Raw genomic sequence first — 15,213 nt, 5'->3', positions numbered from 1 at the left:
TAACCCTCACACTAAACTCAGTCAAGGAGAAGGGGAATGTTGGGAAAGCTCTCGAAAGTGAAATTCTGTTTGGCTTGCTGTCACCTAGTCCCTTCTAGCTTTCCTTAATCTTTTAGCTCAAATGTGTTTTGTGCAAAGTCCAGATTCCCAAGGCAGCCTGATTGGTTGCTGCCCTATCAATGGATTAAGGTCTTGGGAAAACTGCCACCTGTAACCAATCAATCCTGGTGAGAAGGGGAGGTTGTGGCATGGTGTGTGGGGACTCTTCCCAGGGCTGAGATGAGGGCAGATGAGCTCTGGAGAAGTGTGCTTGGGCCTCAATATGCGTAAGAACCATAGGGGAGAAAGGCTGGCTGTTAAAATGCTGAACTCAGCTCAGTGGTAACTCAGTGGGGCCTGAGGGTCTGCCCTCCTCATGAGCTCCGGGTGATGGGGATGCTGCTGGCCCAGGGACCACACTTTGAACCCGTCAGACTCTGCAGGGGTTGCAGTCAGGGCACGGACTACAATGTACTCAACACATCCCTCTTTTCCTAGAATGTTCTTCTCTCTTCATTTACAAGAAAAACTCACTCGCTATTTAAGATGCAGTTCAGATGTAACCTATGTGAAACTTTGTGGGGCTCTCATAGAGTTCATCTCAACTAACACCTTTAAAAAATCCCTTTTCCCTAATAGTTACTTGTGTCTATCTGTCACCTTCATTTTTTTTGTTTGTTCTACTTTTTTATTTATACACAGTTTTTATTTATATGAGGGTTTGGGGCGCAGTCTATGAATTTTAACAAGTGCATGCAGTTATGTGAGCACCACATGCCTTTCAGAATAGTGTCATCATCCCCCAAACAATCACTCCTCCCCACAGCCCTGCCCCTGGCAACCCCTGACCTGTTTCTGCTCCTATCACTTTGCCTTTCTCAGAAAGTTATAAACATAGAATCACACACCATGTAGCCTTTTGAGTCTCCTCCATTTTCTTGTGCGTATTGATGGGTCTGGATAGTGTCTAATTCATCTTTGTTTTTTGTCCAAATCAATGCCTGGCACAAGTTTGGTGTTCAGATCCTCATTTTGCTAACTCTCATTGCAACCTGTCAAACGTCCTTGGAGACGCTCACATCGTTACCAGTAAATCCCAGATGAGACAGGGCCTCCAGCCTCCGTGGGTTTACTGACTGGCTTTCTTCTGATTCTTCAACTCTGTGTTTTCCTAACTTGCCTGGTCAAAAGAATCTCCTGGGGTGTGTAATAAAAATGCAGATTTAAAATACTTTCTCCTGCAGATTTTATTTCACGGGACTAGAGAGAAGCCTGGGGAATCTGTATTAGTGTTTCTCAACTCTTGCTTGTACTGGAATAACCTAGAAGGCTTGTTAAACCACAGATTGCTGGACCCTACCCCTGATTCAGTGGGTCCAGAGTGGGGTCCAGGAATTTGTACTTCTAACAAGGTCCCGATGATGTGCTCTGGGGACCCTACTTTGAGAGCCACTGCTGTGCAGGCTCTGTGTTATGATCGAGAGTCTACGGTGATTCTTATGTGTATCCAAATTTGTGAACTCCATCTTCAGTGCACTAGAGGGGAGGGAGTGTGCTGTGGGATGTTTTTGTGAAGCTTGGCTCTCTGGCCATCGCATCAACCCCACCTCACCGGGGGTAACGTCTTCAGCCCACCTTGACTCCGAAGCAGAGAATGCAGAGGTTGGCAGGGAGACCAAGGTAAAGGCATTGGGCTCCTGCTGCCAGTGCCAGTCATGGGCACAACCTGTTCCAGTTCGGTCTAGTTCTTCACATGGGCTTGGATAATGTTGATGTGGAAACTGCGTGTATGTGGTCTTAGAGAAAATCAATGCGATTAAGGCCAGATTTGGACACGGAGGGACAGTTCCTATGGATGCCAGGATTAGGGTAACAGCTGTTTTCCTGCCCATTTGAGGAGAAACTGAATGGAGGAGAAAAGACTTGTATAAAGGACGTGTCTTTGCAATTCCATCAAACCTGAAGGACCGTGTGCTCTTAGGTAAGTTCATGCTATCTCAGGTTCAGGTAGACCAGGTGCTGGGAGAAAGCAGAAATTGCAAGATCTTAGGAGGGAAGGGGTAGGATTGTGGCTGCGGTGGGGTTCTGTGGGGCGTGGCACTCACCCCTTGCCTCTGTAGGCATCAGTGTTTGATCTGCCTTTGGAGAGAGGAGACCACCTTTTGCCCTGAACAAGGGCACAGGGGCATTTTCTATGTGACCCTTCTGAAAATGTCAGGGCCCTAGGTCCCCTCCACTGAGAATATGCTTTACGATTCATTGTTCATTATCTCTTAGCTAGAGGCCCAGTGCATGAAATTCGTGCATTTGGCGGGGGGGGGGGGGGGGCATCAGCCTGGCCTGCATCCTCTCACAGTCTGGGAGCCCTTGGGGGATGTCTGACTGATGGCTTAGGCTCGCTCCCTGCATAAGTCATCAGTCGGACATCCTTAGCACTGCTACAGAGGCAGGAGAGGCTCCTGCCACCGTCGCTGCACTCACCAACTGTGAGCCCAGCTCAGGGCTTCTGGCTGAACAGTGCTCCCACTGTGGGAGTGCACTGACCACCAGGGGGCAGCTCCTGCATTGAGCGTCTGCCCCCAGGTGGTCAGTGCGCATCATAGTGACTGGTCGTTCTTCTGTTTGATCAATTTGCATATTAGCCTTTTATTATATAGGATGTTCTGGAAAGCTGTAGGATGGTGCCTTGTGGTGTAGAGGTTTTTGCATCATGGAAAGCAAACCTAGCAGAGAAAGGTATAGTCTGAAGGACTCTTAAGTCTAAGAGATTTGATCTATAAATCATGCTCCTGTCTCCCTTGTCTGGTCAGTGTAGAAGATGGTGGTGATGGCATGGGAAGATAAGATAGAATTAGATGACACTTGATTATTTAGTTGTATGGATGGTCTCTTTAATCTATTGCTTTTATAACTAGTTTCACCAAATTTTTACTCCGGAGTACATTTTATTTTTACCTTTTAAAACCAACTCACTAGAGAGGAGGGCTATTGTTGCTTTGCATTGCTCCTTAGATAAAAATATTATAACTTTTAAAATATCTGTGCATATGACTATAAAAACAAATAGCTATTTAAAAAAGAATGTCTGACAGTCCTGAATATTTATTCAGAGAGCTTTTTATCTGTCTTATTTGCTATCTCTCACTTTATTTTCACCTGTGAACTTCTTTTACATGGTCAACTTTGAATTCTTTTTGTTGATGGTTATTCAAGGTGGCAAACACAAATGAAAATTACTCTGTCAATGTTACTTCATCCAATCATTTTATTCCATTTCCAAGCCAGTTCTTTTTGCCACTATATTTAACAAGGTGTAGAGTGGCTCCCTTTGGTTATAACTTTTTCTGCTCATCTCCTCTTTGAAAAAGTAGTGAAATAACTAAAAACAGTCAACAGGAGGGAGGACAGGAGCTGTCAATGTGTTGGGAACGCAGCAGTGACCTCTAAGTAATTGAGAGTTGGCAGAATTTTGTAGCATTTAACTGTGATTTGCAATTATAGAGATAAGATGTTAATCCAAGCTACCATATGCCGTGCTGCCTGACCGTATTGGAATACAGGGTGTCTTGCTTCAGCAATAATGTGTTAAACAACTATAGCTCACCCTGACCGTGGATAGCAGACAGTCTGTAAGGAGTTCGCAATAGAGCATAATTATTTTCTTGTCTTATTTCTTCAACTTAAATATTAAATCTTCTTTTTAAAAAGAAGTGGTCTGGACTTTGAGAAAATTAAAGGAAGAAAGGTGATTTTATTTTAAGTGTTTAGAAATGAAACACTCCCAATAGCATCGTGTGTCTTTGATCTTGACCTTGAGTGCTTGCAATCTGGGAGGCAGCCTTCCAGGGATCTCGGGCTTAAAGGCAGAGAGGGACTCAGGTCAGTCACATTCACAAAGACATCATGTCATTTTGGTAAATAGCATCTGGATTGAAGCTGGTGTTTCTTGTGACGTAGGGAAGGGCAGGATGCGAGTGGCCACTGCCCTCACAGGCTGGGTCTGTGCCGCCCTCGCCTGGCTTCCTGCTCCTCCGTCTTCTCCCTGGAGCGAGGACATGCAGCCCCAGCACCTCCAGGCCCAGCCGCAGAAGCCCCGGCCCCACCACGTCACCATCTACACCTGCAGGTCTTCCTCCGTTCCAGGTGACACGGTGCCAGGAACCACGGGAGAGGCTTTGAGACACCCCGGGGAGCCTCGGGGCCCCAGTGACAAATTCCAAAGTGGTTTGTCCGCCCAGGAGTTTCCTGGGCTAAACTCTGGCTTCATCCGAAGAAGCAATAAAGTAGCCAAAGACAAGCACAAAATATTTGTTATCGCATAGCTAATCTCTATATTGATACTCATCTTTACAGGAGGAGGGCACAAATAACGTTATTATAAACATTATTCTGTGCCCTAACCGGTTTGGCTCAGTGGATAGAGCGTCGGCCTGTGGACTGAAGGGTCCCAGGTTCGATTCCGGTCAAGGGCATGTGCCTTGGTTGCGGGCACATCCCCCAGTGGGGGTTGTGCAGGAGGCAGCTGATCGATGTTTCTCTCTCATCAATGTTTCTAACTCTCTGTCCCTCTCCCTTCCTCTCTGTAAAAAAATCAATAAAATATATATTTTTAAAACATTATTCTGTCCTTAGTATAAGACATAATGTAGTTACCCTGAACAAACTTCATGTATCCTGTGTATCTGGATGTGTAAAATATACTTTTTTCCTCATTATTTAAAACCAAAATTATTTGAGGAGTGAAAGAGCATTTCCCACTACTTTAGTTCAGGGGCCTCCAAAAGCAGAGAAAGAATTCAAGTGCAGTGAGTTTATTTGGGAGGTGATCCCCAGACGCGCAGATGAGGAGGAGGGGAAGGAAGCCAGGGAAGAGAGAGGCACCAGTAAGAGGGTGCTCCCCTCTCCCCCACCCCTGGCAACCTCGAATCTTTCTGTCTCTCATATACTAAGTGGAGTCATTCAATAGTTGTCACTTTGGGCCTGACTTGTTTCACTTGCTATAAGGTTTCCTAGGCCCATCCACGCTGCAGGTGCACCAGAGGCGACTACATTTTAAGTCTGGAAAATGTTTCCCCGTTGCCCCCGCGAGGAGTTGCCCGATTTAGAGGCCCAGCGTTAGTGAATGAGCGCTCCCCTCTTCCTGTAGTCCAATCAGTACGGCTATGATGACACAGTTTTAAGTTTATTTACATGACGGGAATAAAACGGTGTTTCATTTATAATTATGTTTACAATTATGTTTGAACTTGTTTCATTTCTTGTGGAGTCCTTTCATAATTTTGGGTCTTGTTATCTTTTTATGGATTCACTGTAACTCTGTATATTTGTCTGTTTTGTATCTTACAAATATTTTTTCTCAGTTTACCATTTGTCTTTTGATTTCTTCCATTTGCAGTATCTTAAAAAAAAAATAATCTTTTCCTTTATGGCTATTGGGTTTTGCTTGCAGTGGTTCTCAACCTTCCTAATGACGCGACCCTTTAATACAGTTCCTCATGTTGTGGTGACCCCCAATTTCATTGTTACAAATTGAACATAATTAAAGCATAGTGATTAATCACAAAAACAATATGTAATTATATATGGTCTTAGGCGACCCCTGTGAAAGGGTCGTTTGACCCTAAAGGGGTCGCGACCCATAGGTTGAGAACCGCTGGCTTAGAGAGAGAGGCATTCCTAACTCCAATGTAAATATTTTAAAACATTGTTTTTAATTGTTTAATTCCCTTGCATGTGATTTTTACATATCTCTGATCCAAATGGAGATTATTTGGGTGTAAAGTATCACATCCATTTCTTCCCCCCACCCCACCCCCCCACACCCCACCCCATGAGCTGTTCATTTTCTGGGGGCTGGCCCCAAGCATGACGCTTCGGTTTGGGGGACGCCCCTGTAAGGCCCGCACGTGGCGCTGCGCCAGGTGCGCTCACCTGGAACGCGCGTCTTCTGTTGCAGTGACTGTGAGGAGCGGTCCTGATTTCCTGGGATTTCTGCTTCAGGCCCGGAGAGCGTCCGATCATCAAGTAGCCGGCCCTTCCCTGCTCGTTCCTCCTCACTCGGGACTGATGAGCTGTTTTGAAGAGGCGGACAGTCACCCACGCTGACAAGTCCCGGAAGAGAAGCCGGTCCTTCGTGTGGAAGGCCCCTGCCCAGCCCGTGGCGGACGTGCGATTCCTGTACGAGCCACGCGCTGCTCCTCAGTCACTAGCCTTCCCGGCTGGCCCAGCTAGAGAGCCTGTGCAGCGGGGGACGGAAAGCATTTGCCCCATCTCCCCTCCTTCCCATTCTCCGTGGTCCAGAAAGCATGCGATTTCCCCTCCTCCCTGCGCACAGACGAATCCTGGGCAACCTCCCCAGGGAATTCCCGCCGAGGACCAGGGAGCTGCTGGTGGGAGAGCGGCTGAGGCAGACAGGCGGGTGGAGCCCCCGCGGCCCAGGGAGAGCCACCGAGGTCTCTGCCCCTGTAGCAATGGCAGCACCACCGGGGAAGGGCCCTGCAGGCCACCAGCTCAGAGCAGCGCCTGGCATCAGAGAGCCCAGTGTAAGCTGCATGGGACACTTGCATTGAAAAAGAAAGAGCATTTCATTGCTGTTGTTTTTAGGGAAGGGTGTTTCCTTTCTTCCTCGGTTGCTTTTCCCCACCCCCTGGGCGTGTAAGAGGGAGGCTGTGCCTGAGGGTGGCGGCACCCGGACCCCATGCTTCCCTCGGCACTGGGGACAGCGCCGGAGGAGGTCTGTGGCCCCCACCCTGGGTGTTCCTTTTCCATCCCTTCCTCGTGTCCTAACGCAGCAGGCAGAACAGCAGGGAGGAGAACCCCGGGCTCTGATGATTTAGCCACGTGGCTGCTGGGGTGACCCAGCTTCTGCCAAGCTTTTGGTTCTGGTCCAAATGCAGGGGTGTGTGGGGTGTGAAGTCCTTAAACCTGTACAGTTACTTCTATTTTTCCAAAGCATCTCGTTTCTATTTTCAGATTTACCATTTCAGCTGCCACAGGAACTAGTTTAGAAGCTGTTATCTCCATTTGGCAGAAAAGGAGCTAAGTCACTTGGTCAGAAGCGGCTCCCAAAGTCGCCCCACGCTCTCTCACCTCCCGTCCTTTCCCACAATAACCACCATGTGTCGAGTCCCCTACCGTGGCTCTTCCGGGCACCTTCACTCTGGATGGCCCCAGCGAATCAATCACATTTGTGTAACTGCTTTCTGAATATTTGCCGTGAGAAAAATGACACTTGCCAATAATCTGATTACTACATTGGTGAAATTTTGGGGAGGATAAATGAGAGAATGTTTATGAAACTGATTTTTACTGGAGAAAGGCATACGTATTCAAAATGTTGCTTAGAGTATTTATTAATGCCTTATCTCTAATTTTCAATAGAATCTGCAATTACATAGAATTGTGCAATTGTACAATAGAATTATAATTGATGGTGTAATTCAAATAACAATATACCAGAAGTGGCTATTAATAAAGTCAAAGATAAAACCTTTTGAGTCTGAACAGTTAAAGAAGACGCCCTTTAGTCAAAAGGCAATGTTTAATGACTATGTTTATTGATTTGTGCTTATCCTCTCCTATTTTCATTATTCGCTGCTATTGAGTTTTTGTTTTTAAAAAGAATGAAGTCGCTCCAGGGCCAATGCTGTCATCTCTCTCTGGCTCTTCTAATTCAGACTTTTGTTCTTTATCTGTTTGTTTGTTTCTTCTTTTCTAGTAGGATGGCCTGCGGTTTTATTTAAGGAAAACTAAACCCTTGATCGCCCTGCTGTCTTTCCCCAGTTTATCAGTCGTCCAGTCATATTTCGTTTACTGGGCAAGGATCGAGTCGTCCGCTGTGTCTCAGCAGAGGAGCAGTGGAGCCCCTCCCCATGGCCGCGTGGAGCCCGGCTCACTGCTGCCCACCCCGGGGCGGAGGCCAAAGATGCGGAGGAAAGACCTGCCCCAGGTACCACTGGCTGCTGTATTCACTAGCCGGGTTGGCATTCTAATTTAGAGTTACCTATTTTCACTTCAAAGTTACTAGTTTCCAGTTTCTGCAACACAAGCAATAGTCACCTGCCTTGGCCGACAGCAGCAATTCGTGATAATGTTGTTGGCGACAGGAAAGGCTCCAGGTGTTAGACCAGTGGGGTCAGGCCGGACCTGGGTTCAGCAACCTGGGCACTTGAGTTCTGGCTAGGAAAGAATTCAAACTATAAGAGAACATTTATTTATAAACTCACAGAAATGGAAGAAGTAATTCGTAGAAGAAATGCACTGAGGAAACAAATTACAGAGGCAAAGGCAGGCCCTGGGAGCCTGGGAGTTAGGAGGCTAATGGTATTGTGCCTGGGGAGGCTGTGGGGGAGGTGAAGGGAAAGCAGGGGCAGGCTGGGGTGGGAGGGTACTGGACCCTCTGCCTAAGGGTTTTCAGGGTGGAGGTTTCAGGGGAGGGCCGGGGGAGATCTTAACAGAATATTCAGCACTCTCCAGGTGTGTCCTTTCAGGGTCTTGTCTCCACTGATTGGTTGGCACCAGGGCGGGGTCATTATTCAATGCAGCTGGTCCTGAGGTCAGCCCTGGGGTCACTGGTCTGGTTTTGTGGCTTTTCTGAGCCGGGAGCTGAAATACAACAGAGGCCTAGAAGTTATCTCGAGGGAGGGAGGAAAGGTCAGGGGTCCAAACCGCATGACCATCGGTATGCCAGGAGAGGAAAGGGCGCCGTGCTGGCGAGGTCCCATCCTACGCTGTCCTTTACTAGGCACTCAGGACTACTGGCCCTGGCGACCTTGTGTGCCTGGCCCATCCTCCTTGCTCTGCTCATGTCCTCTCACTGCCTACCACAGTAACACAGCCCTTAGCAGGTGGGGATGTGCCCAGTTTCTGTGTTTGTAGCAACAAACACTGTCCACTCAACCACCCAAATTAAGTTGAACCTTAGGGTGAAGAGTTAGAACTGTACAATAAAACAAAAAAATAGCAACCGCCTTCTGCCACCCCCAACTCTACCAATCGTCACAATATTTCAGTGGTTTTCCTCAAACCCTGCAGAGGAGCTCAAGAAAGAAATGATCACTTCTCCTCCTCCTCCTCCTCCTCCTCCTCCTCCTCCTCCTCCTCCTCCTCCTCCTCCTCCTCCTCCTCCTCCTCCTCCTCCTCCTCCTCTCTCCCCTGCTCCTCATTCTCCTCTTCTTCCTTCTTCAATAAGAACTCATCCAGTTTATTGTTCATTTCCACAGTACGTAGATGGCTCTTGGCAGCCTGGGTTGGAGAACAGTCCCAGGAATCAGTCTGTTGATGGCAATGAAATATCTTTCCCTGTTCACCATGTGATTTTAGACCCCACTGACCCATGAACTTCTGAAACAAACAAATAAAACAAAAACATTAACCAGCTAGAGAATGCTTCACCTACCTGAAAATTACTGGTGCTATGGAATTCATTTTCATTATTGAATTTTAGTTAAGTGCTCTGAACAGATGCACAGAAAATCTAGTCTTTAATCCAATCAATCCCACTTTCCTTTATTCTTTCTTTTATTCTCTGTTAACTTGTTATGCCCGGGATCCAATTTGAATCCCTGACTGCTCAGTCTGGTAGACCCAGTCCCAGGGCTAACCCTGGGCCTCCACCCTCCACACGCTGCCTTTGCCCCAAGCCTCTGTCTTCTCCCAGCCCCCAGCGCTGCTCCTCCAGCCTCTCCACCAGCATATTCCTAAAAGCGCAGCAAACCTCTCTGTGTGGCCTGAAGCAGGTGCTGCGAGCCCACCATGTGTCTGAAGTCTCATGTTTTGTTTTATAAATCATGCAAATGTGGCTTTCTGATCTCAGGCATGCTTCCTTCAATGCGCCTGAGTAAAAGTGAGGCTTCAGGAAGGGGCCTCCTGATGGTCATGCACGTCCCCATTGGCTGACCCCGCGGGAACCTTGTCCCCGAGGGGGTCCAACCCTCCAGCCTGAGCAGCTGTGGGTAATGGGTAATGCCTGATTATGCTGCTCACATTCCTCCCCTTCCGACCCCAGCCTGCTTTCCTGCCTCTTCCTCTACACCAGTGGTTCTCAACCTTCCTAATGCTGCGGCCCTTTAATCCGGTTCCTCATGTTGTGGTGACGCCCAATTTCATTGTTACAAATTGAACATAATTAAAGCATAGTGATTAATCACAAAAACAATATGTAATTATATGTGTGTTTTCCGATGGTCTTAGGCGACCCCTGTGAAAGCGTCATTTGACCCCCAAAAGGGTCGCGACCCACAGGTTGAGAACTGTTGCTCCACATAAACCCTAGTGTTTCTCAAAGGATAAAGGAGTGTGTGTGTGTGTGTGTGTGTGTGTGTGTGTGTGTGTGTATGTTGGGGGAGGTGTCATTCATCTAACAAGATGAAATAGATTTCTTAACCATAAGACGACCTCACCAGGCCAGTGGGAATTGTGAATTTTCACATTGGGAAGATAGCATATTGTATTTCTCAAACTTCGGGGTCCTGCCCGACCTCATTTGACACGACCTACTTTTATGTCTCCATGTTTTGCCTTCGGACATTTCCTCAAACCGGACTGTGCCTCATGGTGATCTCTTTACCTTCCAAGGGGCAGTTCAGATATCTCCTTTGTGAAACTTGCCCCATTCTCCTCAGTAGGCAGATGTAACTGCTTCCTTAGCTCTGGTGTTAAAGCTGTCGCCACAATGTCGTTGACAGGTTGGACATCTAAGAGCCTCTCCTAGATTTCAGTTCAGAAACAAATCCCCCCTTCTGAACCCGTGGCAGTGCCCAGCACACAGTGGGCCCGCAGATGTCTGAGTGCATTCAGAGTTCAGGTGGGAGTTTTACACTGCCAAGAATTTTTGTCATACCTCTGTGTTAGGTTTATTGATTTTTCACCTCATTCTCAATGTTTTTGAGTGATGACGTCAATGGAACAAAGTAGCACCCACTACCCCCCCCCAAATAAAATGATTCAACTCAACCCAGCTGGAGCCCTGGGCAGGGAAAGTTTGCCAACACTTGGTGAGAACCCCATCACCATCACCCTAGCCATCGAGGAGGAAGGGCCTCGGCACCGTGTGTCTGTGCCAGGAGGGCGTCATGCTCCTTCAACGACCCACATCACCCCCTCAGCATCACGCGCTGCCGGGACTGCTGTGGGTCCCATTTTGCAAATGAAGAAACTGATGCTCTGGGAGGGCCTGCCCAAAGCCTCCAGCAATTAGCAGAGTGGAGAGCACAATCCCAGTGGTTCTCAACCTTCTGGCCCTTTAAATACAGTTCCTCATGTTGTGACCCAACCATAAAATTATTCTCGTTGCTACTTCATAACTGTAATGTTGCTACTGTTATGAATCGTAATGTAAATATCTGATATGCAGGATGGTCTTAGGCGACCCCTGTGAAAGGGTCGTTCGACCAAAGGGGTCGCGACCCACAGGTTGAGAACCGCTGATCCAGACACTAATCTGACTGTGAAACCCACACTGGCTCACTGCACTGTGTGCAGCTATTTCTGATGCTGGGCTGTCGTGTTAGCCGGTCACAGAGGGGACACGAGACAGTGGAGGGCAGTGCAGGGCAGTGATCTCACAGCAGAGGCTAAAGTCACTGCCAGAGCCCGGAAACTTCGTGTTACTAACATGGCTAGAAAGATCGAGGGCTGTTCAACATCTGATTTATGAGATTTCACTTTTTTTTCTAGCTAGAAGCAGGTTTTGGCAGAGATGAGAAAAAATGCAGTGGTTTCCATATTCCCTGATTGGTGATTTAGGAATACACAAGCCCAGAAGTCCAGCAATTTACTCTAAAAAGAGCTAAGAAATGGAGTGCTTTGCTCTGGCTAGTGTTGCTCAGTGGTTACAGCGTTGGCCCATGCACCAAAGGGTCGTGGATTTGATTCCCGGTCAAGGGCCAGTACTTGGGTTGCAGGTTCAATGCCCAGCCCCAATTGGGGTGTTTGTGGAAGGCAACCAATTGATGTTTCTCCTCCCCCCAACCCCCACCCTCCCTCTCTTCTGCTCACTCTAAAAATCAATGAAAAAAAATATCCTCAGGTGAGGATTAACAAAAAGAGAAATGGAGTGCTTTGTTGCTTGGTCAGGGCTTGTATTACTTGTATTTTATATTAACACTTTTGAGTGGCTCACACTTAATGGTCTGTCCTCAAGGCACATCAAAGTCTCGAGTATTTGCCCATTATCGCCGCTGCTGGTGCCGATCGATGCCACGAAACGCTCTCCCTCTCTTTGTAGTGTCTGTGGGCCTCTGTTCAGCTCCCAGTCTCCCTGTCACTCTTGGGCAGCAGCGCACAGATACTCTTGCCGTTGCCCTCGCTGGGGCTGCAGAGGAGGACAGCTTCGAGCTTCAGTGTTTCCTGGGGATGCAGAGGCTGTGTTCCAACCGCCCTCACACACAGCTACTGCAGACAGCCGTGGCCGGCCGGCCGGCGGGACAGCAACCCAACCTTAGAACCCTCCCTGGATGTCCGCCAGCTGGAGGGGCCCGTGGCCCTCAGGAGATTGTCCACCGAGGGCTTTGCTGCCAGCCCTAGTACCCACCACAGGTAATGGGCCAGGGGTGGGCCAGTCAGTAATTTTGTGGGATGACTCCACACACAAGGGTGCTGAGGAAATGTGAACTTCTTGGAGTCAGACAGAAAAAGATCTCAACCATAGTTATTCTTCAGTGTATGAGAAACCCTGATTGTAGAAGGGCTACTGGTCAAAAGAGCTGGGTATGATAATCACCTGGGCAAAGTGTACTCTCTTGGACAGAGTGAGGGCTCTGAAAGGCTGCTATAAATTAAATGAAACATAAATATGTTTTATATTTTAGACATATGTATTTATAACATATAAATATACACTTATGTAAAGTAATAGATAAAAATGGTCAGTGAGTTCTTTGCTGCCATCCTCACTCACCTCTTTCCCCATTCAGCCCCAATTCCAAACTCAGGCATTTTTCAAGGCAATCTGACTTTATCAGTATACACAACAGTGATAGGAAAAATTGCGTTTTGATCTAGTGACTTCTTCTCAGCACCTCCATTCTTCCCTTTAGGACTCAGGATGATCCAAGCTTCAATTCATCAGAAACTTGCCTGTCCTCAGATAGGAATGAACAGGTAACACCCCGAGTTGTGCATGGAGGGTGAGGTTGGTATGTTGAACTCAGAGTGGGAAGGTCCAGGCTGGGAGATAAGAGCTACTAGCCTAGTAGCCAAAGCTAGAGAGAAGGAGGCAAGGGTATAATGTATACACAGCATCGTTCTACCAACCAATACCAGCCTTTGTCTCTGAAGTTATTGGCAATTGTAGAAATTGATGGTTTTAGTGATTTATGTTTCCACTCAGCTTGGTTAATAATTCCTCTCTCCTCCCTGCCCCCAACCCCTGCTTCATAACATTGGCCTTATAAGACCATGCATAGTCCCAGAGGTTGGATAAATGGCCAATATAAAAGAGACATATCCAGTGAATTAATGTTCCTTTGAAGTCTTAAAAGGAACACAAAGTAAAACGTGGTATAATATTCTTACTCAGATTTATCAGATTAAATGGTCCCACTTACATGGGTGTTAGCATAAAAAGATAACTCACAGCTGTCGGCCACTGGCGATGACAACCATCCATATCGGTCTAGAAGCCACCCCAAGTTTGTTCTGGTAACTGGCCTCCGTGCTCTCTGTGGGGTTTCCATTAGCCACCCCGTCCCATCAATAACACGTGCATATTTATCTAGTCGGGCTATTTACTCTGAGCTCTTGTAGGAGCAGGCACAAGACTGGGCTTTCAGCTGCTGCTTGGAATTCTTTCAAGAGCACAGATTGGCTGCAACGTTCAGTGGCAGTTTGGGTGAAGACCAGCCCCTCTGACTTCCCCTCTGCTTTTCTAGGACAAGGTGGAGGCCTCTAACAGGACCGTGATGAGGCCTCGCATGGACACCATCCATCTTACCTACCCTCAGCGCCTCTGGTCTTCTGGAACACTGGCTGGGGCTGGGGCTGGGGCTGGGGCAGCCAACCCAACACTTGTCTCCCACACCTCGGCCTCTCCCGGGCCACTCACTACTGCTGGCCAATTGGAGGCAGCTGGGGCCTCTGCCAGCTTTTTGCCTCAGTCAAAGCATGAGGAGCTCAGAGAGGGGGAGGGAAATGGAGAGGGCAGAGTGGGCTACCCCAGGAAGACCCGCCCAAGGCCCGAGGCTGGGCAAGAGGGAGCCCATGCCCCTTCAGGGATCCAGCTCCAGACTCTCCAACTGGGAATCCTGCTTTGCCTTTTGGCCACCTTGGGCATGGTGTTGGCTGCTGGCCTTTGGTATCTGCACACCCAGTATTGCCACAAGCGGACAGGGGTGTCCTTCAGGGAGCCTGCAGGGGGTGCGGTTGCCAGGAGTGAGGCAGCTTGGGGAGAACAGCTGTGTCCTGGTTGAAGCTGAGTACAACTGGATCACCCCCTCTGTGGATGGCAAGAAAACAGTCCTTGGAGAAGCCATCGTCTCGGCCTCTCAGGGGCCTTCTTAGACCCTGTAGTGTCTCAGAACAGAGCTAATGAGAAGAGCTGGGGAGCACAGGGCCCGCTGGGTGCTGTCAGCTCGCGGTTAGTGCAGGAAGCACCGAGTCCTTCCCAAGCTTTGTTGTTTCAACAACTGTATTTAGCTGCTTTTTCTTCTTTTGCAATTAGACGTCCTGTTTGAAGAGTTGAACTCAACACAATGAATATTGTATAACCTGCTCATTAACTAGACTCCAGTGGCCTCTCGGCTTCCTCTGTTGCCTTAAGGAACCCACAGAAATAAAGATTGTGTCCCTCCCCCTTGTGTCAGCCTCATCTCCTCTAACTCTTAAAAAAAAAAAAAAAAAGGAAAGTGGGGTTGTGTCTCTTGCAAGAGAAAGAACTGTAACTCTCGCTTCACACATCCAAACCACCCCCAAAGAACGAGAGTTCAGACCCGGCTCTGATCACTGGGCTAGGCGAGCGCAAGGGTAGTCAGAGTAGTCGGGAACTCAGAGGTCCAGCAGACCCGCCATGGAAATCGATTGGAAGTAAAGAGAGCGTGAGGGCTTGATTAAACACATCTGTGGGAAAACATACACAGAACACGAGGCCATAAAGTCAGCTCTTCATCAGGTGTAAATGGATCTAAGACCGCCCATCCATTTACACTTGACGAGAGGCTCACGTAGCCCAACAGTGAG

The 15,213-nt window shown here is 48.1% G+C and overlaps 1 protein-coding gene across 1 annotated transcript; it reads left to right on the top strand.

The window, feature by feature from the left end:
• Nucleotides 1–1,708: 1,708 nt before the first annotated feature.
• REELD1 (reeler domain containing 1) lies at nt 1,709–14,819 on the top strand. The gene is given in 11 exon segments (XM_059697907.1): nt 1,709–4,194; nt 5,993–6,128; nt 6,130–6,216; nt 7,822–7,946; nt 11,887–11,916; nt 12,287–12,373; nt 12,376–12,461; nt 12,464–12,576; nt 13,077–13,140; nt 13,911–14,407; nt 14,409–14,819. Coding segments are annotated over 11 exon segments (1,542 nt in total). The 5' UTR covers nt 1,709–4,007; the 3' UTR covers nt 14,539–14,819.
• The last annotated feature ends 394 nt before the right edge of the window (nt 14,820–15,213 follow it).

This window comes from Myotis daubentonii, chromosome 5 (genome assembly GCF_963259705.1).
Source record: "Myotis daubentonii chromosome 5, mMyoDau2.1, whole genome shotgun sequence".
Classification (NCBI taxonomy): Eukaryota; Metazoa; Chordata; class Mammalia; order Chiroptera; family Vespertilionidae; genus Myotis; species Myotis daubentonii.
Note: the sequence above shows the minus strand (reverse complement) of the source record. Positions and strands in the feature narration are given on the sequence as shown.